Source organism: Acanthopagrus latus, chromosome 4, assembly GCF_904848185.1.
Source record: "Acanthopagrus latus isolate v.2019 chromosome 4, fAcaLat1.1, whole genome shotgun sequence".
NCBI lineage: Eukaryota > Metazoa > Chordata > Actinopteri > Spariformes > Sparidae > Acanthopagrus > Acanthopagrus latus.
This window is the reverse complement of record NC_051042.1, coordinates 33,616,242-33,642,372: the sequence shown is the minus strand read 5'-3', so window position 1 is coordinate 33,642,372 and position 26,131 is coordinate 33,616,242. Positions and strand designations below refer to the sequence as shown.

The 26,131-nt window shown below is 45.4% G+C and overlaps 1 protein-coding gene across 8 annotated transcripts in view; it reads left to right on the top strand.

Annotated features, from left to right (window-relative positions):
- The window catches only part of herc1 (HECT and RLD domain containing E3 ubiquitin protein ligase family member 1), a 57,157-nt gene extending 31,034 nt beyond the window's left edge, over positions 1-26,123 (top strand). For 4 of the 8 annotated variants that reach the window (XM_037095956.1, XM_037095957.1, XM_037095958.1 and 1 more), the window contains 42 exons: positions 131-767; positions 1,642-1,915; positions 2,031-2,241; positions 2,356-2,522; positions 2,852-2,968; positions 3,214-3,469; positions 3,692-3,813; positions 3,895-4,121; positions 4,510-4,778; positions 5,636-5,688; positions 5,779-5,979; positions 6,124-6,298; positions 6,852-7,119; positions 7,613-7,826; positions 8,435-8,694; positions 8,780-8,907; positions 9,441-9,577; positions 10,031-10,231; positions 10,310-10,440; positions 10,519-10,730; positions 10,903-11,023; positions 11,830-11,976; positions 12,205-12,306; positions 12,398-12,571; positions 12,927-13,226; positions 13,339-13,404; positions 13,520-13,645; positions 13,973-14,111; positions 14,684-14,865; positions 14,976-15,131; positions 15,297-15,419; positions 15,514-15,616; positions 15,894-16,063; positions 17,233-17,371; positions 18,491-18,660; positions 18,955-19,124; positions 19,287-19,452; positions 19,538-19,614; positions 19,884-20,136; positions 22,920-23,072; positions 24,158-24,463; positions 25,440-25,625. In XM_037095956.1, coding sequence (XP_036951851.1) covers positions 131-767; positions 1,642-1,915; positions 2,031-2,241; positions 2,356-2,522; positions 2,852-2,968; positions 3,214-3,469; positions 3,692-3,813; positions 3,895-4,121; positions 4,510-4,778; positions 5,636-5,688; positions 5,779-5,979; positions 6,124-6,298; positions 6,852-7,119; positions 7,613-7,826; positions 8,435-8,694; positions 8,780-8,907; positions 9,441-9,577; positions 10,031-10,231; positions 10,310-10,440; positions 10,519-10,730; positions 10,903-11,023; positions 11,830-11,976; positions 12,205-12,306; positions 12,398-12,571; positions 12,927-13,226; positions 13,339-13,404; positions 13,520-13,645; positions 13,973-14,111; positions 14,684-14,865; positions 14,976-15,131; positions 15,297-15,419; positions 15,514-15,616; positions 15,894-16,063; positions 17,233-17,371; positions 18,491-18,660; positions 18,955-19,124; positions 19,287-19,452; positions 19,538-19,614; positions 19,884-20,136; positions 22,920-23,072; positions 24,158-24,463; positions 25,440-25,625 — 7,789 coding nt within the window. Of the gene's footprint in view, positions 1-130; positions 768-1,641; positions 1,916-2,030; positions 2,242-2,355; positions 2,523-2,851; positions 2,969-3,213; positions 3,470-3,691; positions 3,814-3,894; positions 4,122-4,509; positions 4,779-5,635; positions 5,689-5,778; positions 5,980-6,123; positions 6,299-6,851; positions 7,120-7,612; positions 7,827-8,434; positions 8,695-8,779; positions 8,908-9,440; positions 9,578-10,030; positions 10,232-10,309; positions 10,441-10,518; positions 10,731-10,902; positions 11,024-11,829; positions 11,977-12,204; positions 12,307-12,397; positions 12,572-12,926; positions 13,227-13,338; positions 13,405-13,519; positions 13,646-13,972; positions 14,112-14,683; positions 14,866-14,975; positions 15,132-15,296; positions 15,420-15,513; positions 15,617-15,893; positions 16,064-17,232; positions 17,372-18,490; positions 18,661-18,954; positions 19,125-19,286; positions 19,453-19,537; positions 19,615-19,883; positions 20,137-22,919; positions 23,073-24,157; positions 24,464-25,439 lie in introns of all 8 variants that reach the window. The other 4 variants (XM_037095964.1, XM_037095959.1, XM_037095962.1 and 1 more) reach the window with 4 other exon arrangements.
- Positions 26,124-26,131: the final 8 nt, after the last annotated feature.

Genomic DNA, 26,131 nt, shown 5'->3' with positions numbered 1-26,131 from the left:
TTTTTTGTGTCATACCCACATTCCATCTTTTTATTTGTCTTGCATGCTGTGCTCTTTCTCTCCTGCCCTGTCCCTCACTTTGTGTTTCCTTCCCTTGTCTCTTTTCACTCTCCACTCCCTTCTATTAAAGCTTCCCAACTTTCTGGTCGCCTAGTGACACTCCACTATACAACCTGGAACCCTGCGAGCCGCTGCCCTTTGACGTGGCACGTTTCCGTGGCCTCACCGCCTCGCTGCTGCTGGACCTCACCTACCTTACCAGCATCCACGAAGACACCGCCGCGAAGCTCAGCGCACGACGCCATGAAAAGAAGCATCGCAACGCTGCTTCCACCGGGCACGAGCCGACCAGTAATGAAGAGAAAGCAGACGGTGAGGGACACAACCGTAATGAACAGAAGGATGCTGGAGCTGCATCTGGCGCAGCTCCGAACACGACCTCTGACCTGCGCGTGTCTCACAGCCTGGATGAGGTGAAAGCACACGTGGCACCCAACTCAAAGTCAGAGAGCGAGATCTCCTCTGTTGTTAGCGGTGCAGGCGGGAGTGAGACGCTTTTCACCTCAGCTCCTCATACTCCTGCTGAGGGGAGCAGGAAGAAAGGCCACGAGCACGGCTCCCGCAGTCATGAGCCTTCTCCGTCATCTGTCGCCACCCAGTCGGAGATCCACGCTGTGCAGCTTTCCTACCTCTACCTGGGAGCCATGAAGACCCTCAGCGCCCTGCTGAGCTGCAGCAAGTATGCTGAGCTGCTGCTAATACCAAAGGTACTGCAACTTGCTAAACAGACTAAAACAGCAAGAGCTTTGTCACTCACAGGTTCTTCAGTGGCGTCATGAAATTCTGAAAGGAGTATTTTCAGTTTTTAGGAAATATGATAATTCGTTTACTTGATAAGTTAAATGAGACGATTTACATAACTCTCAAATCTGTCTGTTAAAAATGTTGTTTGAGTACGAAGCAGGTTGGCTTAGTTTAGCATCAGGACCGAAAACAAGATTAAACATGACAGTTGATTTATAGCTAGGCTCAAGGAGCAAGTAAATATTGATTTTGGGTAAGTAGATTTCCGATCCATTTGTCTAAAAAAAAAAACAAGATTTAAAACTTTAATGTTAATCCTGTAATTGTTGTAAAACCTGCTGACCACCACTGCTGAACACAGGATATCTCATGTGTTTTGTGCTGAGTTATACTGTTGATGGACGGATATGAAAGAAGTGTAAATCTTCACATCAACACTTGGCAAGAAAAAGTGAAAGTTCTGAAAAAAGCTCAAATTGTTGAACAATTTCAGTATTGTTTGTTGTTTTAATAAGAATAATTTCAGTGTGGTGCAGTCGAATATAATCTGACTGATGTGAGTGAGAAGAGCTCCAAGGACTAACTGATTAGTTGTCCACTATTAAATTAATCCTGAACTATTATGATAATCAGTTAATCAGTATGAGTAACTAAAAATCTTTTGTAAAAATTATCTGGTTCCAGCTTCTTAAATGTGAATATTTTCTGGTTTCTTTCCTCCTCTATGACTATAAAATGAATATCGTTGAGTTGAGAAGAAAGCACCTCATACCTGAGACACATCCAGTTCACATATAATCAGATTAATGTAAACATGTTCTCTCCTCTGACATCAAGGTGTTACCTGAAGCAGCACCCAGCGGGCACAATGCTGATCTGAATGCCACCACCAGCGGGAGCACAGCAGCCACCTCGCCTGTCTGCCAGGAAGAGGTGGAGATGCGGGCGGCTCTACAGTTCCTCATGCGCCATATGGTGAAGCGGGCAGTGATGCGCTCCCCCATCAAGCGTGCCTTGGGCCTGGCAGACCTGGAGAGGGCACAGGCCATGATCTACAAGCTGGTTGTGAACGGGCTGCTGGAGGATCCCAGCGGGGGAAAGGCCAAGCCTGGTGAGAATATGTGGAAATCTGATGAATCGAGGTTGTTTGTTTGTGCTCGGGGAGTTTCTTTCTGTTTGATAAACAATCACTTCGTCAGCGTCGTCTGTCTCTTCATGTCCCGCAGGAGTGAGAAGTGAACCAGAAGGTGAGGGGGAAGGTACGGAGGGCGAGCAGCTGGCACAGACCCCTGTCACCACCAGCCCCTCGGCCTCCAGCACCACCTCCTTCATGAGCTCCTCGCTGGAGGACACCACAACTGCTACCACACCTGTCACAGACACAGAGACTGTCCCTGCCTCAGAGTCTCCGGGGGTCATGCCTCTGAGCCTCCTCAGGTGAGAACAGATGGCTGCACGCACTGTCAGGCAGCTCGTGTTAATCGTTAACTTTGTTCTTCATGTATGATTCAAGAGAGATAATTATTTTGATGTTTCTCTGCGATGTAACAGGCAAATGTTCTCAAGTTACCCAACTACCACCCTGGTTCCAACCCGCCGAGCTCAGACTCCTCCTGTGTCGTCTCTGCCAACATCTCCCTCAGACGAGGTCGGCCGCCGGCAGAGTCTCACCTCTCCCGACTCCCAGCCCAACAGACCACAGAACAGAACCGGCACCTGTAAGCACAAGAGATTAACAACGTGGATCTGGTGAAAAGCATGTACAGTTTGTCACCAGTATAAGCCAACAAAAGCAAATATTGCATACATAGTTTTTAGATTTTAGATTCTTGACCAATATAAGACCTTGACAATGTCAGGTCATTGATACAAACATTGAATATTTCTATTTCTTATTCATACAGCAGCCCAGAAATCCTTCAGAGTTCAAGTATAGATTAGAATAAGGAAAACTCATCATGCTTAAGTATCGAGTGTACGTGTTTCAGCATGAGATTCAAACCTGTATCCCAGATGTCACAATACTTTGACTTTTTGTTCTCTGCAGCTCTGTCAGACCCCAGCAGCCGGCTGTCCACGTCTCCTCCTCCTCCTGCCATCGCTGTGCCGCTGCTGGAGATGGGCTTCTCCCTGCGCCAGATCACCAAAGCTCTGGAGGCCACCGGTCCGTCTCAGTCAAGTTCTCTGCCTGTCTTTACAATTTTGTTTTGTTTAAGTTCAGTGCATTCAGTGTTGAATTCTCATTCTGAACGACAGTACAATTCGACTGCAACATCAGAACAGGGCGAGGGAAAGTGCAAAAGTGTGAATCAAAAGTTTTAACCTAATGAACACAGCAAGTATCAGACTATGAATATTCTAATACAGCGGTCATATTAAGAAGTCCAGTGTGTGTTTCTGTTATCACAGGTGCTCGAGGAGAAGCAGACGCTCAGAACATCACAGTGCTGGCCATGTGGATGATCGAACATCCAGGTACAGAGGACGAGCATGACGAGCCTCACACCAGAGGCAGTGGTGTTGGTGTTGAAGGCTCAGACTCCTCCTGTCCGGGTGCTACAGCCTCCACCGGAGGCAAATCTCTGGACCGGGGCTCCTACCTGTGCTCTCCTGGAGACATCGCCAGTGCAGATGCTTCAGAAATGGAGGAGGGCTTCAGTGAAAGGTGCAGTCAGTGATTCTCAAATGAAAGTATATTTGGAATAAGAGGTCTTCATGGATCCAAGATGTTGGAAACATATCATGATAAAACTTGCGTTATCAGTTAACACACAGCTGAGAGCAGCAGTATAATGACATTGTTTTCAATGATTGTCTAAGTTTCTGTGTTAGATCGTCACATAGTTGTAGAAGTATATAAACTCGTCTGTGTTTGCGTCCTCTGTAGTCCTGAGGGTCTGGAGCAGGACAGTGCGTCAGCCTCCAGCGGCGCTCCACTCAGAGGTCGCTCTGCTGTCGGTAGGAAACACCGCTTTGACCTGGCTGCACGCACACTGCTAGCCCGCGCTGGTAAGAATATTTCACAAAGACACCTTTACTTTTTTAGACTCACCTCCTACTTCCTCACCTTAAACTTCCTCTCCTTCAAAGCTGGACTGTACCGCTCGGTGCAGGCCCACCACAGCCAGTCCCGTCGGGAGGTCTCATCCCTCCAACAGCAACAAGACCCCGGCGCGCTTTACGACTTTAACCTGGACGAGGAGCTGGAGATGGACCTAGACGAGGAGACCATGGAGGCCATGTTCGGTCAGGACCTTGCCAGTGACACCGACATTCTGGGAATGTGGATCCCGGAGGTACTGGACTGGCCAACATGGGTGTGTGTGACTTTATGCTATGGCTCGAAGGCTGCCATCACCATTCTGCTCTTTACCTCCCTGCATCACTACTCACTCACAGTAAACTCATACTTTACATGCACGTTGAAAGGCATTTCTGAGTCAGACACTCTCACCTGTTCCAGCTCGTCCACTCAGCTGCTCTAACTGGCATGAAGTGAAAGAACACTAACTGATCATCCTCACTGCTGATAAATGGCTGCTGCTTGGGAAAGAAACTCATTAAAGCTTTCATTGATCCATTTTCCAACTCACCACATTGCACGGATGCTTAACTCCTGTTCTCAACATCTTTGTATTGTGTTTGTGTGTGTCGTGTCTCTGTGTGTGTGTGTGTGTGTGTGTGTGATTGTACCACACCTCGCAGCACGTATGTGAGGCGGACGATCGAGATGAGGTGGTGGTGTGCGAGCTGTGCGAGGCCAACGTCGCCAACTTCAATCAACACATGAAGAAGAGCCACCCGGGCTGCGGCCGCAGCGCCAACCGGCAGGGTTACCGCAGCAACGGCTCCTATGTGGACGGCTGGTTCGGAGGGGAGTGTGGGAGTGGAAACCCCTACTACCTGCTGTGTGGTGGCTGCAGAGAGAAGTACCTGGCCATTAAAAGCAAAGCCAAAGTGCCCATTGTGGAGAGGTACGCACACCTGACACAGAGTATTGGCCCCAGAAATCCAGTATTGTTACCACAATTTGAATGTGACCGTCCCAGTCAGTTTATTTGTTACCAGCAGGATGAAACAGCTCTCAGTGTGTCTGTCCACTTTGGTTTACCCTTTGGACAACTGTTACAAGAGAAAAAAGTAATAGTTTTTGCCACCCACATTCTTACTCACAAAGTATTGAAAGATGGTGAGCAGACGCCGGATCTTTGAGGTAAAACAGGCCGAGGATCGAGTTATTTTATTGCTTTATTTAAGGTGTTTAATGCTGCTACAACGTTAGTATGTCAGTGATGTGTCCACAAACATGTGGCCTACTTCATGTTAGTCTTGCAAAGTTTCTTATTCAGTCATTAAATATCATCTTTTCAAGATGAATAACAGGACGACTCTGGCGTGTGCTGGCTGTATATTATTGGATGCTGCACTGCCTCCGTTTTCAGATCCACTTTTTGGTTCCGTCAACATCAATTTAATTAACATTTACATCATTGATTTTTCGAGTCGATTCTGAATCACTGGAGATGAGAATTGATTTATTTATTTTTACTCACAGATGTCATAGATCGCCGGTTCTGCAGAATCATTCTTCTCCAGTTCCAGTTCTTTTACTCTTTGGACCCACCATCAAGCTGCCTGCAATAATGATAATGATCAACAGCAATAGGCTGATGGGGCCTGATTAAATGGAATTGTTTTTGTTTGAACGTTTGGCTGCCCTTGTGTCTGCTGAGAACAGTTCTGGCCATTCAACTAATGTAGCTGAGGAAGCCTTCATTCTGTTATGTTGTTATTTAAAGGAAATAAAACTAATACGTTCTCATGTATTCAGGTATAAAGGACAGGCACCTGACCTCCTGGGAAAGCAGGACAGTGTCTACGAAGGTAAAGTGTTTTTATTAACATTTCAAACAGCAAAACAAGAATTCAGCGTCACTGGATGTATTTAATGTTTGTTTGTCCGTCGCGCTGCAGAGGACTGGGACATGCTGGACGTTGATGAAGACGAGAAGCTGACTGGTGAGGAGGAGTTTGAGCTCTTGGCCGGTCCGTTGGGTCTCAACGAGCGCAGGATTGTCCCTGAAGCCGTCCAGTTCCCTGACAGCGACCCACTGGGAGCCTCCGTTGCCATGGTGACGGCCACCAACAGTATGGAAGAGACCCTGCTGCAGATCGGTGAGGAGGACTTTCAACAGCCCCTCTAGAAACATAATAAAACGTCTTGATTTGTTTAGTTTTGTGTGTGTCTTTGACTTGCGGTCAGTCAAACTGAAGTAAAGCAGCTGTTATGTAGTAAACTGACTATGTGTTTGTGTTCAGGCTGTCAGACCTCGGTGGATAAGAGTTCATCTGGCAGGGTGACCCTCGGCGAGCAGGCAGCAGCCCTCCAGAACCCTCATGACCGAGTGATGGCTCTGAGGAGGGTGACGGCTGCAGCCCAGGTGCTGCTGGCCAGGACCATGGTGATGAGAGCCCTGTCCCTGCTGTCTGTCAGGTAGTCTTCACCAGCGCACCCCGTCTCTCTGTGTGCATAGATTACAAAGCCTGTATTCAGATCTTTTACAAGTTTGATAAACTGGTATGAACCCCGCTTGGGTAATCCAACAGACTTCAGTTATTTGGGGTTAAATTTGAGACTCCGCGTCAGTCTATTTGTCCTCCAAAGTCTTTGAGGATTTAGAATTTAAACCCTTGTTGCCACCTGGTGGTGAAACTGGTTTTGAGATCATCAAAATATTTTGCACAATGCCATAAAAACATGATACAGTGAACACAAAGGATACAATAATGAATAAAATGGAAAAGACACAATGCTGGTTCAGATGAACAAAGTGTTTCCATTTAGTATAACATTTCTCTGTGATTGTTTTCCTAAATGATGTTTATTTGAGCCTCTGGTCTTCTTCAGTATCCAAATATTTGGATCCCTTGTCTTTGTTTGTTTATCATTAAAGAACCACACATTGTGAGGAAGCAGAGCTCTCTGACTGTTCTACATTTAAAGACCTTTCTCCTTCTCTTCTTCACATTTCCTTCCACCCACTCAGCGGTTCGAGCTGCAGCCTAGCAGCAGGTCTGGAGTCGCTCGGTCTGACCGACATCAGGACTCTGGTCAGACTGATGTGCCTGGCGGCGGCGGGCCGAGCAGGTCTGTCCACCAGTCCGACAGCCGGCTCTGGTCACGCTGAGAGGCCTCGAGGGGCCGCCAAGGCGAGCAAACCCATCTCCTGCCTGGCTTACCTCAGCACAGCAGTCGGCTGCTTGGCCTCCAACAGTCCCAACGCTGCCAAACTGCTGGTGCAGCTCTGCACTCAGGTACACGATGTTCCTCATCATCAGTCTGCTCAGTTACATCACATCACATCGGACTTTCTGCTCACTGTAACTTAGTTATGTACCACTGCAGAAGCATAATGTAAAAATATGCAAAGAGCAGTGCCAAATAAATCACTGTTCAGCTGCTTTATATGCCAGCAGTGATCAGTGTTGAAGCTGCAGGTGTGATATTGATAATGCTGTTATTGCATGTTGTGTAGTTGTTCCTTCTTCTCTTTTAGTTTGATGAATATAATCAGTGGAAATCACAGAATGGAAAGATTTGTTTAAAATGTTTTTCAACTATTCCTTTAAGTGTTGTAGGTTATTTGGATAGTGCAGATAAAATGACTTTATTTTCTTTAACTGAAGAGAAAACCAGGTCTTTGACAAAGACAGGCTGTCTAATGTATTACAGCCTTACTGTTGTCTGATCTGTTCCCTGTTCACTGTTTTTGTACCTTATAATTAAGCGATGCATTTTCCCTTCCAGAACCTGATCTCTGCAGCTACTGGCATGAATCTGACCACAGTGGACGACCCAATCCAGAGGAAGTTCCTGCCCAGCTTCCTGCGAGGTGTAGCCGAGGAGAACAAACTCGTCACCTCTCCTAACTTCGTGGTCACTCAGGCTCTGGTGGCCCTGCTGGCAGATAAAGGAGCCAGACTCAGACCTGCTTATGACAAGGCTGATATGGAGAAAAGAGGTGCGTAGGATGTTCACCTGAGCTGCTGTCCCATGTGATCCAATATGTTCATAGTTGTTTATGTGCATTTGTTTTGTCTCATCGCTTGTCTTCATATGTCAGAATCATATTTCATTCGTCAGTTGTTGTCACAGTAAATAGTGGAGACTGTTTGTAAAGGCCGAGCTCAGTTTTGCTTGTTTATGTTCTGCAAATATTTGAAATGTTATAGAGAAATAAACTGTAAGCACTGCCTTGATTGACTCAAACATTTATTTTTTGAAATTACTCTCAAAAATGTTAGACAGTTATTTTCTCCTCAAAATGTTACCTTAAAAACAGCAAACTGCATTCAGTTCTCAACAAGTCTGATGTCAAGGCAGTGTTTGATTTTGTTTACCTACATGTTTATGATCTCACGATTATAAACGTGTTTGTGTAATTCATGCAGTAATTGATCAGTAATGTTTGTTAAGCTTTCATGCACACACACGTTCATCTCTTCCTCTCTGGGGTCAACCTTTTAGTCTTTTCTGTGCTTTTTGAGTTTTCATGTTTGTCTTTTTTCATTCACGGTCCTTCTCTCACTCACCGGGCAACTTTGTCACCTTGTGTTCCATGTCGAGCAGGTCTAATTGCGCATTTGTATGCCCATCCTTCCCATAATCCCTCCGCTGTAGGGCCTCTGGAGCTGGCCAATGCTCTGGCGGCCTGCTGCCTGTCCTCCAGGCTTTCCTCCCAGCACCGCCAGTGGGCCGCCCAGCAGCTGGTCCGCACGCTGGCCGCCCACGACCGCGACAACAACCAGAGCCGGCCGCAGACCTTCGCCGACATGGCGGGCGACCTGCGCAAGTGCTCCTTCATCAAACTTGAGGCTCATCAGAGCAGAGTGAGTCGGTACAGAAGCAGGAGTTCCCAGGCTGGTTCACCGCTCAGAAGCTTTTGATATTAAAGACTTTCTCTGATTCGCTCAGGTCATCACGTGTGGTTGGAGCAGTAAAAAAGGCCTGTTGGCCACGAGTGGAACTGATGGGACGGTCAGGATGTGGAACGTGACCAAGAGCCAGTACACTCTCCAACAGACCTGCATCTTCAACAAGGAGTAAGACTTTCTGAAACACGAACACACCAGTCCAATGTCCTGCCTGCACACACAGCAGAATCTTAGTATTGACCAAAATATGAGCAATAAATCTAGAATTATTTTTCTGCAGCTACAGTATGTTTTATGTGTTTACTTTTTGTCATGTTATGGTCTCACCCACATTTCAAACAGCTGCATTTTACTGCCATTAAAAATCGCACAGGAGCACCAGCATCTCAAATGAGAAATAAAGAAAATACACACAACAGCATTTGAACACACACTCATAAAAACTCCTCAAATTGTAAAAATAGGCAGTGCAGGTCAAATATGACTCTATACTCCTTTAATGTAGAAGCTATTTCTTAGAAATGTTTCCAAAACAATGATGCCGTGTACTGTTTAGCTACATTATGAGACAGTTTGACGCCAGACAGCTTAAATATTCTGTTACTATGTAGCCTTTTATTTACTTGATCTTACATCAGATGTTTTTAAATGAACACAGCTTGATGTTTTGGTCTGATCTGTATTCGGTCTGTGTTTTTCAGCGACGGCTCCTCAGACGAGGCCATGTCAGGTTTGGGATCTCCCAGCGACCCCTGCTTGTCTCCTCTGGCGTGGAGTGTCACTGGGAAATATTTGGCCTCAGCCATGGAGAAAATGGTCAACATCTGGCAAGTTAACGGTAAGCATTTATTTTTACAGCTCCTCTGAGTTCTACTTTATTATACAGTGTGTTAATGATGAGCTCCATTTGAGTTGTTTTGACAAAGTGTGTCAGTGTAAATTGTGTTACGTTGCCCAGCGTGCTTCAGTGCTGTGTGAGGTCCACAGAATATGAATGAGAAGGCATTAAGATTTTATGGTTCCCATTAAAAATAAATCTGCCCGGGGACTGAATGCCGTCCAATCATTGTTTCCTGCCTCCCACTCACCCTGCAGCATGCACCATCTGTCCTCGGCCACTTTCAATCACCTCGAGGATCAAAGTCCACAATCACATTCCTGTGAGCTTTCATGAGCATGTTTTCGTCTCATGCTGTTGAAATGTGACTGTGTCCTGATTGCACAAGCAAATTAAACCTGTTCTTTGTATTATCATCATTCTGTGGGTATTGCATCCTTCCTCTCCTCTCAGGTGGCAAAGGTCTTTTGGACGTGCAGCCTCACTGGGTGTCGGCGTTGTCGTGGCCTAAAGAGGAGGTGGAGTCTTTGTGGTGCGGGGAACCCAAAGACATGTTGCTGGTGGGTCGAATGGATGGATCTCTGGGCCTTATCGAGGTGCTGGATACCTCCACTATGCACCGCACCGAGCTGGAGCACTGCTACAGGAAAGATGGTATGAAGATTAAATCTCTGTCTCTAAAATCTTTGATAGTTGTGCGCATGTCTAACAGAGTGATGTTCCTCCTCTCAGTGGCAGTGATGCACATCGCCTGGTACAGTGAAGACAAGCCTTTCGCTGTGGGCTACGCAGATGGCAAACTGCTAATAGGATCCAAAGAGCCCCTAGAAAAAGGAGCCATCGTGGTCATCGATGCACACAAGGTAAACTAGTCCCACACGAATAAAGAATCAATTGTTTTAATTCTCTGTGCTGAATCTTTCTGTGTGTTGCATCCACAGGAGTCGATCTCCAGCATGAAATGGAGTCCTACCGGTCGGATCTTGCTGACCTGTGCCAAAGAGGAGACGGTGAAGTTGTGGGCCAGTCCGGATTCTGACTCAGGCTCCGGCTGGCGCTGCCTGCAGAGCCTGAGACACCCCTCGCTGGTTAACGGTGTGGCCTGGTGCAGCCTGCCTGGACATGGCCCGAAGCCCCTCAGCATGTTCGCCATGTAGGTTGTCCTCAGGGACAGTTTACGATCTGTCATCAGAGCCAGTTCCAGTCTGAACGACTCCGTATGAAAGTTCTGATCAGCTGCAATCTCCAGGAACATTTTCATTTCAGGTTAATTTATATCCACAGAAGAATATTTTAGGGTTTTTATGTGTTTCTGTGATTTTCAGATGCTGTCAGAACGGCCTGGTGTCAGTCTGGACCGTCCCTCAAGACATCTCTAAATTCCCAGAATCCTCTCCGTCTGAGTCAGAGGGATGGTGGGAGCATGAAGCAAAACCTAAATTCATGGTACTTGAATCAGTCACTTCTCATGTAAACGGGATAAAATGCTCACAGCATTTTATGATTAGATGAGAAAACATAAGATAAGCCTTCATTAATCCTTAGAGGAAAATTCAGGTGTCATAGCAGCAACATCAATGAGAATGAAACACAGAAGAGATACAGCTAATTAAGCTTTCCCCCTCGTTGTTTCCCTGCGGCACGTCGCTTCACCTTCTTTGCGTCCTGCCTCTGCTTCTTCTTCTGCAGCATTCAACAGTTGCTCACATTGTTCCACCGTTACCTGGGGATAGTGACCGAGGAAAACAATGCCTCATCCTGTTTTTGTGGCACAATGAAATGCTTCCTTTTTGCCGTAATTCATCCTAGTTACTCCCGGAAATATTGAGCCCGGAAGTGGACTGAATATCAGGCTGTAAGAGAGGTTTACAGGGAAACAATCTATATGTGGATGGTGTCATTTTTCTATAGGTTTAACACTGTAATGTCAGTATTTACCTCAGAATACCCTAAAAAGTTGTCTATCGCCAGTTTAATATAAAGATAGAGTAAAGGCTTATATAAAGTGCTGTCACTTCATTTAAATATGTGAAAATAGACGGTCCATCTATTGCTGTAGATTATGAATCCCTGAACATTTTAATGAATGTTGCCTCAGCTTAAAAATATCTCTGAACATCCCCAATGATTCAGCCCAGTTTATCATGCCGCGTATTCTTTCTGTACGTACACAGAGTCCGAGGAGAGATGACAAAATCTGTTTCAGTAAAGACGGTGCGCTGTTTGACTTACGTGCCATCACTGTGTTGCAGTCTTCACGGTGGTCAGCAGATGGAGCGGTTTGTGTTTTCCAGCTGAAGGGTCACATCACTCCAGTAAGAACGTTGGCCTTCAGCCCCGACGGTCTGGCTCTGGCATCTGGAGGAGTGGGAGGCCTCATGAACATCTGGTCCCTGCGGGTAAGACACACACACACACACTCACACACACCCACACAGGATATATAGAAGTACAGCAGGTTCAACACAGGTAAACAGATGTATGTGAAGCATACAGAACAGAACAGATGAGTCATCACACACTCGTCTTACTGACAGTTATAGATCACTCTGTTGTTTACTGTCACACTGAATGCCTTTCCACTGTGTGTGTGTGTGTGTGTGTGTGTGTGTGTGTGTGTCCAACAGGATGGCTCAGTCCTCCAGACGGTGGTAGCCGGTTCAGGGGCGATCCAGAACATAGTCTGGATCCCAGATGTGGGAGTCGCCGTCTGCTCCAACAGGTCAAAGGTAAGACATCTCGACCTGACTCATGCGCTTCTAGCTGCATCACCTAAACCAAATTAATATTTATTTACTCTCTGGTCTGCTTCATTTCCAGGATGTGCTGGTTGTGAACTGTTCCAAAGAGTTCATGGCGTCCAACCACGTGCTGGCTACTTGCCGCACAGCTCTGAAGAAGCAGGGCGTCGTCGGCCTCAACATGGCGCCCTGCATGCGGGCCTTCCTGGAGAGGCTGCCCGTCATGCTGCAGGAGCAGTACGCCTACGAGAAGGTACTGAGACATTTCATTTGACCTGATCCAGGCCAGATTGGATAGAAATCTAGTGGAATAGTCCAGACACATCTGATAGAGCAAATAAGCTAAAGAGCTACAGAGATTAAGTGTATGTGTGCGTGCTCTTATCCTCTGTGATAAGAGCTGTAGTACTAACATGTTTAGGATGAAGTTTAAATGTGTGTGAGACTGAATGTGACAACCTGACGCTGCTTCTCTGACGGTTGTCGAGGGGCAGTACGGGTCATTATAGGCGACCTGAGAAAAAATGATACAACAGAATGAGAATTGTCATCTTCAAATTCCGTCATCGCAGGTGGTTGCTGATCGTCTTTCTCTTCTTACCTTCCAGCCTCACGTGGTTTGCGGGGAGCAGCTCGTCCACAGTCCCTACATGCAGTGCCTGGCCTCTCTTGCTGTCGGTCTCCACCTGGACCAGCTCCTCTGCCGCCCCCCTGTGCCGCCGCCCCTCCGACACTGCCCTCCAGAGTCCGGCATGGCCGTGTGGTGTGCCAGCGAGTGGTCCTGGCTGGACTGCTTTTCTACCACAGTCAAGGCGGCGGAGGCCCTCGCTCGAGGCGCCACCTTCCCAGAGTCGTTCTCTGTTCCCGACCTGGAGCCGGTGCCTAAAGATGAAATGTCTCTGCTGATGGTGAGGGAGGCTGCTGCTGCTGCTGCTGCTTCAACTGCTGGAACTGACATTTATAATAAAATGAACACCTACTGTTGCGTGTAATAACAGTCTCTGCTCTCTGTTTGTCCAGGACAACAGTAAGTGGGGGTCTGGTATGGATGAGCAGATCATGTCCTGGGCCACCTCCAGACCAGAGGTAATTTAGACTGATACCTGGATTAACTTTAATAAATGGTTTGTCTCGGTTTATCCTCCTCAGACAGTCAGAACTGCTATTTTAAATCGTTTTGATTTTGGTCTTTTTTTTGCAGGACTGGCACCTCGGGGGGAAGTGTGATGTGTATCTGTGGGGTGCAGGGCGACACGGGCAGCTGGCAGAAGCTGGCAGAAACATCCTGGTGCCGACCACCGCCCCGTCCTTCTCTCAGGCACAACAGGTACACAAATACCTGTTCAGTACCATCCAGCAGCCTGTAATCACATCCAGTTACTTCACATGAGACTGTAGGAGACATGAAATTGTTATAAAGCTTTAATATAAAAGTAGGACATGCATATTTGTACATAAACAAATGAAATAAATCAAATGTTCTGCTTTGATTCTGACCTTTTAACCTGTTAATAACTGGAGTTTGAATTGTTATCAAACTGCAGTTTTTGTACAGAAGCTAATCAACCAGCTTCACATCTGATTCCTTTTGTTGTTCAGTATCATAAAATGTGATTATTTCCCACTAACTTCTCCACCTGCTCTCCTCCGTCAGGTGGTGTGTGGTCAGAACTGCACCTTTGTGATCCAGCCTAACGGGACGGTGCTGGCCTGCGGGGAGGGCAGCTACGGCCGCCTGGGGCAGGGCAACTCTGACGACCTGCACGTTCTCACCGTCATCTCGGCTCTTCAAGGTGCAGCTGAAACATCTGCTGTTCTTACCAAACACACTGACACGGGTTCAAGTCTGATCGCGTCGTATCTAATCAGAAGCCTTTTGTTTCTCTTACTGCAGTCAGACTTGATTAGTTGAGAGGAACATGAGTGGTGAGAGAGACGAGTCTGATGAAAATGAGACGAAAAGCAGAAGATATGAAGTCTTGATTAAATAATCATCTGACACGTGGAAGTAACAGCTCGTGCCTCCAGATTGTACTCAAGAGGTCCAGATGCAGAGCTGTGAAGTTGATAAAAGCCTAAAATATAAGTTTTATATGTATTTTTAATACGTAATTTTTAAAATGTAATAACAGGGAGTTTCTTGTACTTAGGATCAAACGATCTTTGACTGACAGTAGACAGAGGCTTTCAAAGAGCACTTCAAGATGACAACAACCAACATTTTTAATTTAAGCCACAATGGAATAACGATTTATCTGCCACCTTTGATGTTTGTCATTTTAACCTGTTGTAAACTTCAGCACCTTCTTTAACACCTGTAATGTTTCCGTACTTTTACCCTGACCGTCGTCTCCTCGTCCCTCAGGTTTCGTTGTGACTCAGCTGGTGACATCATGTGGCAGTGACGGACACTCCATGGCTCTGACGGAGAGCGGGGAGGTCTTCAGCTGGGGGGACGGCGACTACGGTAAGCTGGGCCACGGGAACAGCGACCGTCAGCGCCGACCGAGACAGATTGAAGCGCTGCAGGGAGAGGAGGTGGTGCAGGTCAGTCTGAACCTCCTCAGGTTCAACTTGTGTGGATTAACATCTATTTTAGTTTTTTTTTCCTTCCCGTTGACTCTTCTGGGTTACTGACTCTGCTGTGTTTCCTCCAGATGTCCTGTGGGTTCAAACACTCTGCCGTGGTCACAGCTGATGGGAAACTCTTCACTTTCGGTAACGGTGATTACGGACGACTGGGTTTGGGAAACACATCGAACAAGAAGCTGCCAGAGAAGGTCACGGCTCTGGAGGGATATCAAGTCGGACAGGTAGGAATGAACAACATGAGAGCTGACTAAATGAAAAAGGCGACAGGTGATGATGAGTTACTGTTGGCGTTCAGACTACAGAATCTTTTGACTGTGTTTGAGGCTGATTTAGTAAACAGATGATTGAAGATGTCTCAGTTGTTGTCGTCATGTGCTCGTCCTCAGGTGGCTTGTGGTCTGAACCACACGTTAGTCGTCTCTGCTGACGGGATGATGGTTTGGGCTTTTGGTGATGGAGATTATGGGAAACTGGGACTTGGAAATTCCACAGCAAAGTCGTCCCCGCAGGTGAGGCCCACGTCGTACCTGTGAAACTGATTTCACATGATGTTGTCAGTGTGTGAATGTAATGAAGGTTTATTTCAACATTTTGATTCCTCAGAAAGTGGACGTGCTGTGTGGAATCAACATCAGCAAAGTGGCCTGTGGGACTCAGTTTTCTGTGGCTTTAACTAAAGATGGCCGAGTTTTCACGTTCGGTCAAGGTACGCTGTGGTTTCACTGATTTCTGATAGTTTAGTTTTTAGTTTTTTTTGTTTCTGATAGTTTTTTGTTTTTCTTCTTCTGGAGAAAAATGTATTTATGGTAACGTTTGAACCGCTTTGGTTCTTCGTAGTCATAAACCTTGATTATCTAAAACGTTGTGGCGTGCAGCAAAAAATGCAGCTGCAGTATTTTCAGTATAAAGTTCATGTTAAGATCATTTATGTTGTTTTTTTCTTTGTCATATCGTTCACGTATTTGTTTTCCTTCCTGCTGCAGATCGCCTAATTGGCCTCCCTGAAGGCCGAGCCAGGAACCACAACCGGCCCCAGCAGGTGCCGGCTCTGTCAGGGATCCACATCCAGGATGTGGCTGTTGGAGCCGAACACACTCTGGTGCTCTCGTCCACAGGAGACGTTTACACCTGGGGCAGCAACTCTGAGGGACAGGTAACCTGCTGACACGCACCGACCCCCCACTGAGAGACTGTCAGTCAGTCTGATTTATAATATTAATGTTACAGAACAAAACTGAGGGAGAACTGTCAATAACAATAATGACAGAATGAGGAGACTCTGTTCATGACCTTCCTCATCGTCAGCTCTGGAAATAATACGTTTCAGTGAATTCAGATCCACAATCTGAGTTTAAAATGTGTTTCATGTTGTTTAAAAGTGGAATAAAAGAACACCGCGCGACACACGCTTTCTACAAAGACAAAGACGACAGTTTACAGCAGATCAACTGGCTACAAATCCTCCATTTATGTCATGTTGTTGGTCACACTTGCTGGAAACAGCTGTAACGAAAGAGAAAACAACATTGTGAAGTCTGTTAAATGTTGGAAAAATTCTTTTTAGCGTCCATGAGACATGACTCCATTCACTGTCATAATTTGAGCCATTCTGTCTAATAACGTGGAAACTCTAGAAGAGCGACATGATTAATTTATTCTATCCACCTTCAAGTTAGCAGGGCGCTAAACCGGAAGTTATCTGACTTGGTTGGTGATCCAGGTATTTTGTTTATAATCAGGAAGTCGCTTTTTGGCTTTAAAACACCACCGAGCAGCTTCATAGGAATAAACGGGGCTCCACCTCCAACGCTGTGTCCAGAAATAAAACATCCTTGATAGATTAAATCCCAGATTCCTTCTTTATTTCTGTACCACCACCAGATGTTGATAACACATCATCACTTCACACGACGAGTTTCACCCGGGTCTTCTGTTTTAGATCAAAGCTGAACTGAGGTGAAAAACATCCGAGTCGTCTGCAGAGTCGACTGACCCGGGTGTAAATGCAGCGCTAACACATTCCCATTGCACACAAAAGACTGATCTTAGTGGGATTAAGTGGGATTAGGATGAGGCGGTCCTCATTGTATTGTCGGTCACGTGTTGTTCTAAATTGATCATTTAAAATCTTTTTACATTTAAAAACATTTTACAAATAATCCTGCAAAATGATCTGAAAGAATTTTGTTCACGAATCGATCGCCAGAAAATTAATCATCTACAGTTTGGATAATGACTGATCAAAATTAATCAATGAATTAATGTTTAAGTTTGGTTGATATGATTAATTAATGTTTATTTGTTTGTGTCTTCGTGCTGTAGCTCGGTCTGGGTCACACCAACCATGTCAGAGAACCCACAGTGGTGACAATGCTGCAGGGAAAACACATCCACCAGATCTCTGCTGGACGCTGCCACAGTGCAGCATGGACGGCTCCCTCTGTGCCGCCTCGAGCCCCAGGTGAGACACACACACACACACACACACACACACACACACACACACACACACTGCGGTGCTGCTGGAACGTGACGTTACAGTAAATACCAGACTCATTGTTGTCAGATGAAGCAGCGGATTGTTTGGTGAACAAACGCTGAGGAATTTCATGTAAAGGAGTTAAGAAGAGATAAAAATACACTATCAGCCAAACGACTTTTTTTAATGGACGGGAAAACTGAAAACATCTGTGAATTCCTCATCAACTGCGATGGAGTTCTGGACGGCTGCCACTCGCCATAAAGCACAAACATATGTTGTTGTTAAATGTTTACGACTTGTACTGTATGTACGCTGGTTTATTATCACATAAGTTCAAAGGGACAAAAAACAAAACGCCTAAAGAAACAGAACAACATAACAAAACAATGTTTCAGAAGAGAGGAGCAAAGATCGCTGTTGTAGCGTACGTAACGTGTTGTTATATCAAAATGTTCAATACAGGAAAAAAGGAGATTAGTACTCAAATCCATACAAACACATCTGTAACACATTACTGCACATAAATCCATGTCTGCACCAGTCCACCTCAGAATGAAAACACTTGTTGATCTCCTGTCCTGTGTTCAGTCTCCTGATTTATTTATCAAGTTGACTCTGATGTGTGTTAATACTTCAGATTCCAAACATGAACCACAGAGAGAAGTTACCACCATTTATAAATCCTTTATTTGTGTGGACGAACTTTTCGTTCACTGGTTGTTATTATGTTCATGTTTTTATAACAAAAACTTGTTATAAAAAAATTGATGTGTGTCGCGTCTGTGATGCAATACAAATATTATTTTCCTGACAAAATGTAAAGTTAAAGTGACTCCGGTTTGTTTTGTTGAAAATGTTGGAAAAAAGGAATAATAATTATGTTGTGCAGGATAATCCGGACATGTCGTCACACAGCTAAATATAATAAATGTTCCTGGTTCGTGAGCAAAGTTTCTACATGTTGCATGTAGAATTCAGTCTGATTTGTTGCAGCAACTCATCAAGTTTAATTTGTTTACATTTGTAAATTGAGTGCCGACAGTACCGACCTCCTGCTCCTCCTTTAACACCTCCCTCCTCTCTCCTCCTCCTGCTCAGGCTCGTCGGTTCCTCTCCAGCTGGGTCTTCCTGTGGCGGTCCCTCCTCAGTACAACGGGCTGAAGGAGGTCAGCATCGAGGCGGTCCGGGCTCGCCTGCGTCTCCTCTACCACTTCTCCGACCTCATGTACTCATCGTGGAGGCTGCTCAACCTCAGCCCCAACAACCAGGTCGGCACAGAACCGGGACACAGAAAGAAACTTCTGACTCCACCCTGATGAATATGAAATGTTGTTGTGGAGCTTCAGCTGTAGATTTAAAAAAGAAAAGGAAAAAGTCTGATTGTAAAACGCATCAAAGTTTGTGTTTCCTTGACAAGATTTTACACACAGAGGTTGTAAATGAAACCTCCCTTCAGCCTGAAGATGAAGATTAAAATATCACGAGATCAGTATTTTTTATGTGACTGCTGCATCACACACTGTACCGCAGTAATGACGGTGAATGTAACTGTCCCTCTGCAGAGCTGCACGTCCCACTACAACGCTGGAACCTGGGGGATCGTTCAGGGCCAGCTGAGGCCCCTGTTGGCCCCCAGAGTCTACACTCTGCCCATGGTGCGCTCCATCGGTAAGACCATGGTGCAGGGAAAGAACTACGGCCCCCAGATCACCGTCAAACGGATCTCCACACGGTCAGTTTTTCATGTTCATACTCAAGTTTTTTAAAATTTACATATTTTTGTACAAACCTGCATCCCGAGAATGAACATGCGACATGTAGTTGTTCATGTTTATTGTGTTTAACTTACAATTCTGTATTTTTCCCGCCTGTATTTGTCTGTAACTGCGTGCAGGGGTCGGAAGTGTAAACCCATCTTCGTGCAGATCGCTCGTCAGGTCGTGAAGCTGAACGCGTCGGACCTCCGGCTGCCCTCGAGGGCCTGGAAGGTCAAACTGGTGGGAGAGGGCGCTGACGACGCAGGGGGCGTGTTCGATGACACCATCACAGAGATGTGTCAGGTATGATCATGTCGTTTAAAGTGATTGTTAGTCATTCAGGAGGTCACTGATGTCGTCTGATACAGTGATGTTTCTCTGTTTGTAGGAGTTGGAGACGGGCGTGGTCGACCTGCTCATCCCCTCCCCCAACGCCACCGCAGAGGTCGGATACAACCGAGACAGGTGAGGAGAAACATTCAGGCTTTTCTCTGCTGCCTCTGACTGTCCTCCATACACTTTCTACTGTTTGTACATTTCAATCGATCTTTAGAATGTTTAAATTCACATCAGTATCTTAACTAAGCTGTCTGTTCAACAACAGCAGAACCATATAATTTTGCTCTCCTCATCCTCATCATCTTCTCGATCCTGCGTCCAGCTCCACTGATGGTCTCACCTTTATCTTAAACTCATCATTTAAACAGCATCTGCGTCTGCTCTGATCTGCGTAGGTTCCTCTTCAACCCGTCGGCGTGTATGGACGAACACATGCTCCAGTTCAAGTTCCTGGGCATCCTGATGGGCGTGGCCATCCGCACCAAGAAGCCCCTGGACCTGCACCTGGCCCCCCTGGTGTGGAAACAGCTGTGCTGCATCCCTCTGCAGCTGGAGGACCTGGAGGAAGTGGACCTGCTTTATGTGCAGACGCTCAAAAGCATTCTTCACATTGAAGACAGCGGCATCACCGAGGATAATTTCCATGAGGTGGGAAAAACGTTTTGAGTTCTGTGGGAGATTTCTGGTGTTGGTTTGGTTTATTTATTCATATTTTACTGTGTTCTTAATTTAATGGGAGCTGTGAGTTCATGTTACTCTATATTGTGAAAATGATAACGTGTTGTACAGTAAAAGTCTTTGTAGCTGTTGAGTTTTATCTTAACTAGAGCTTGATATTTTTTACTTCATATGAATACAACATAATAATCTCCAACGTTTCTCAGCATCATCTGAACTTGTTTCTATTTTTCTGTCGCTGTATTTCATGGATGTCGGTCAGCAGGTGTGTTGGAAGATTCTCAGTTCTTCCTACAGAAAGTCTGATCATAAACCTGGAATCTGCCTTAGATGAAAACTAACTTTAAATCTCTGAGGAAATCAGAAGTCTGGAATCAGAATACATGTTGTTATTGATGCAAAAAATCAAATTATTTTTATTTTATTTAACCAGGAAGGTCTCGTTGAGGAAACATCTCCTCTGCCAGGAAGTTGAAGTCCGACTGAAAGATCACAGAGGCTGATATATTATCTTAATGTAGTTGTGTCATAATGACGTGTGTCGACTGATCAGCAACAAAAATGTCATGACAGAGATTCAGAAACAAGAAGCTTTAAGGTCATCTAGAAACAGACTCCATTACGGAGTTCGTCCACCAGAGAGCACCGACCAGTTTATTAATTATAGTAAAATGTGCCACTTACTGCAGGTCGTTATCAAAACTGTGTAACAGACAAACTCCAGGGATTTCATTTCACACACATCAGCCAGAATGAAGAATAAACACCTCAGTATGAACAGAACGGCAGAGTCACATAGTCACTGTAAAAATCGTCATATTCAGAGATTAATCAATTAATTCTCTGATTGCAGCGTAAATGTGAATATCTTCTGGTTTCTTTCCTCCTCGGTGACAGAAAACCAAACATGGACGAGTTGTGGACGAAACGAGACGTTTGAGGCCGATACACTGATTGTTTGGCATTTTATAATATGAGAAAATAATCGTCAAATTAATCAATAATGACGACAATCATTAGTTGCATCTGCAGAAGTATCAACCAACCAGAGGTGACAAAAGTGCACACGTCCTCTCCAGTAGAAGTTCAGACAGAAACAGACTGTGGTAAAAAGTAAAAGGCTCTGTAATGCACTCAGAGTACCACAGTGACAGTATTTGTACTTGTTAGATAAACAGATACTTTATTTATCCCGAGGAAAATTCAAGTATCCAGCAGCAAACAAAATACAAAACATACATTAAACTTTGCTCCTCTGTGTAGAGAGTTATGAAGGAGAGTGACACCACAGAACTAATCTGACTGTGATTAGTTCTGATCTCTTATGTTACAAACCTGGTGAGAATTCAAACGTCTCGGTCAGATTTACAGTCGGGATGTAAACTGGAAACTTTTACTGCGTATAAAAACTGAACCAGCGTCACTCCACATCCTCTACGGCTGAGCAGTAAATACCAGTTACCTTCACATCCTCACCTGCTGCAGATCACAGCGTCACCACACTGTCTTTATGATTAATCTCCAGAGACTCTCAGGATGTCTGATAATTGTTTTGACGGCGTGGGCAGCGTGTTTACGTCTCCTCGGCCATGTGAACGTGTGATTCAGCAGGATCTCACAGATAATAAGCAGCCAGCTCGCGGCCTCGTCCGCCTGTTTTTATTCCCACAGACGGACCGAAAGTGTCACAACCCAAAACAAACTTCTAATGATGTCACATACCATCACCGCGCCACACCCGGCACTGACACGCTGTGATTTATAGAAGGTTCATCCTATTTACAGCCAGCAGAGTTTAACTGACTCTGACTCGGGGACAGTGGTGTGGCTGTGAGCTGGGTGTTGTGGGGGGTTCCGCTCTCGGTGCTGGTACACTCTGTTCTTTCCCAGCGCTGATAAAACATCAGCACGTCTGTGGTTCCGCTCATTACTGACACAGACCACACACCCCTCCCACCACACCCAAAAAAATACCCACAGCGAGGCTGGCGCGAGCAGCAGAAAGCGTCCCGGAGCCCCTCTTCTGTCCAAACAGCCTCACACAACCCCCGCTCTGTAAAGCCCCGCTCTGCAGGAATGCCAGGGCCGCTGTTGATGCAGTATATCCTGCCAGGCGGAGCGTTGGCCCCGCTCCCAGCCCACAGAGGAGGGAGGGGGGTGTCGGAGCCACAACACTGCCAGGCCGGGGGAGGAGAGGAAGGGGCTGCATCTGCTGCTTTGGCAGGAGAGGACGGAGAGAAAGAATCTCCTGTTCGCCTTTTCTGTTGCTTTGACTCCATGTCAGACGAGCGACATTAAAACCTGCCGCTGCTTCATCGGTCGGAGAGTAAATGAAAAGATCAGTTCAGCTCTTGTAACCGATCGGTTTGCATTATTATTAATCCAAAGGAAAACTTTCACTTGAGCAGCAAATCAAATAAAAACAGTTCTGAGAATAAATGTTCTGCTTAATTATTCATAAAAACAGTCTGAACAATTTCATGTAACGTTCACGGTTCACTGACTCGTTCTGATGAGAGAACAGACTGAATCTCTGTGACCGCAAGAAAACATCAGCAGTCTCTTCTGGACAACAGCTGCCGGTTTATGTTTCATTATGAAGAATTTAAATTTGGCAAACTTGTTTATTCTGTAACTCCTTCAGAGACGTTTCAGCCCCAGATAACTGGGCTGGTTGTCTCTCCATGTTGGTGTGAAACAGCAGGACGGTTAAATTCACTTGTTGATCTGAAGTTTCTGTGTTTCTCCTGCAGATGATTCCTCTGGATTCGTTTGTCGGACAGAGTGCAGACGGGAAGATGGTGCCCATCATCCCCGGAGGAAACAGCATCCCGCTCACCTTCTCCAACAGGAAGGAGTACGTGGAGCGAGCCATCGAGTACCGGCTGCACGAGATCGATCGACAGGTACGACAGAACCTCACCTGACCTGAGAGCCGCCTGATGATCTCTGAGGATCAGAGAATCAGATTTCATCGTCTCGTCTGACGGATGAATCTGATCCTGCAGCTCCATCGTGTCATCTCGTTGTTGTTTAGATAAAGTACAGAAAGATTTTATCTGATATAAATATATCTGGGGTTAAAGGGTCAGTTCACTCAAAATACAGAAACCTGTTTCTCAGTTGACCTATAATAGAGATTAATGGAACATTATTGTTGGAGCTCAAGCATTTACATCTTAAACAACCACAATCTCATCATTTAGCTGATGTTAATGTAAATGTAGATGTTCGTATCTATAAACATCTGCTGAGGAAGATTAAATAATATGATTAAAAGCTTCAGATCAGCTGCTAAATGAACCTTGTTGTGAGATGAAGAGTCATTAAAACTCTCAGACGTCATCAGAGAAACTGAGACTGGAGCTGGAAGAAAAGTAGATTCACTCATTAGTGGATCAAAGTTAAACATTTAGGAGCCACTGAAACTGGATGTATTAATTAAAATGATCATTAAAGCAGCATTTCTTCATTTCAGCATATTAAAGTTTCCCTGCTGAGTTTTTCTGCAGGCAGCAGATTTTACTGAAACATGTTTGAATCTTTGAGGTCTCAGTAACTGAAACGTCCTCATGAAAACTGTTTGAAACTGACACTGATGTTAACTTCCTGGCAGTCTGTTAACTGTAGATCCACACAGTACCTTTAATTTTGAGATACTAACTAAAACTTCTTTGAGTCGACTTCAAACATTTTATAGACCAGTAAATGTTTGTGACAGCGTTGAAGTTGAAACCTGAGCCCGATACTGTCGGGTCTTTTGTAGCATCTTATTCTGCGATTTATTCTGTACAAATTAAATATGTTTTCATAAAAGTGTAAATCAGACAACATGTATGACAATCTCAGATAGTAAAGACACCTCAGACACGTTTCTGATCCGCTCCAGCACCAGTAGAACCAAAACTATCTGAGCGACTGGAGTTCAGACTGAGGAGTCGACGTGCGTCCGACATGAATCCTCTCGTCTTCTTCCGTCCTGGTCTCTCAGGTGGCGGCGGTGCGTGAGGGCATGTCGTGGATCGTCCCGGTGCCGCTGCTCTCTCTGCTGACGGCCAAGCAGCTGGAGCAGATGGTGTGCGGGATGCCGGAGATCTGCTGCGACGTGCTGAAGAAGGTGGTGCGCTACAGAGAGGTGGACGAGCAGCACTCGCTGGTGCAGTGGTTCTGGCAGACCCTGGAGGAGTTCTCCAACGAGGAGCGCGTCCTCTTCATGCGCTTCGTCTCCGGACGCTCGAGGCTGCCGGCCAACACGGCCGACATCTCGCAGAGGTTTCAGATCATGAAGGTGGACCGGGTGAGTCTGTCGGGGAGAGGAACCTGGGTCTGACCTGATCTGTCCAAACAAGTCAGGATCAGTACCGTTCACTGGAGGGCTCATTTCTTCTTCTTTAGGCCGTTAACAGTCTGAAAGGTCTCATTGACTAACAGACTGGACGGAGGGTTTGTGCATCTGAAGGTTTTTTGCCTTTAATTATTGGATGGGACCGTTTAGAGTCAGACGGGAATCAAACCAGAGACGCTGTGGCTGTTATCAGGACGTTCTTCACGTCTGTAGTCATAAACGATCCTGAAAAATTGTGATGAGTCAGACTTTTGCACCCTGATGCTTAATTTCATCAGGTTTAATCAACAATCCACCCTCAGTTGTTTTTATGCTAAAATAAGCTAACTGCCGTCTGACTCTTTGTACTAACGGACATGAAAATATGTCGATCATCTCCTTCGTCTCTTGGAGAGAAAACACATTTCTCTGTGTTTCCCAAAACTTTCAACTCTTCCCTGATTTTTCTGTTTGGAAACATCTCAGACAGTGACGCATGATACAGATTATTTTCAGCCAATAGCTCAAAATGAAAACCTGCTTCTAATGATCAATACGTTAACTGGTGTTTGTGCAAACCTGAGGATAGTTGAGGCCGAGATGTAGTGGAAGGTGGATGGTTTCATATTTCGAAGCTTTAATAAGATTTGTTGTGTTTCCTCTGAAGCTTGTAGAACGTGACTGCAGACTGCACTTGTGTTTTATTTCTTTAGTTCAGTAACGAAGAAGTTTGATCTGGTGTCAGAAATATTGATTAATAGCAAAAATACTAAAGATGTGAAACAAACTCAGACACCGTTTTATTTAACACGCGGTACACAAGCTGCGTTATATTTATCTGTGTATCACAGTTAAATATTCCAGTATTTGATGTGACGAACACGGATGATGATGATTGATTTGTGCCTCTCGGCTGAAGACAAACCTGTTGTTTCTGTTTCCTCCTCAGCCGTACGACAGCCTCCCGACCTCTCAGACGTGTTTCTTCCAGCTCCGTCTGCCTCCGTACTCCAGCCAGGCCGTCATGGCGGAGCGGCTGCGTTACGCCATCAACAACTGCCGCTCCATCGACATGGACAACTACATGCTCTCCAGAAACGTGGACAACGCCGAGGGCTCCGACACGGACTACTGACGCAGGCAGCCTCACACACACACACACACCAATAAATTATTAAAGCAGGAAGAACCGGGCTCGGACCATCAGAACACCACACACACGGATCGTCATCACTGCACCAGTCGTAGGAAACTCCTGAGCAGAACGGCCACTTTTTAAACCATTTTATGTACTTTGAGACGGCACAGATTTTCATTTCTCCTCGTGGTTTATTAGCAGTTTTTAAAAACGACACAAAAATCCACACGAGAAGTGCATTTAGTGTTCATTTTCTTTTTCCATTTCTCCACATCCCATTTTCAGGGTTTCTGCATGGAGGTATGTTTATTTGTTTGGAAATGTGTATAGAATATTCAAACGAGTGGTGAGAAGAAAGATTATTGTACATTGTGTAAAATGCTTCATTAGGAAAATGTTTTGCATATTATCCATATTTATTGTTTTCATTGCCGATGCCGAGTTTCCCAAAGCATACACACAAAACAACAACAACAATAAATGCTGCATAATTGATCTGTTGT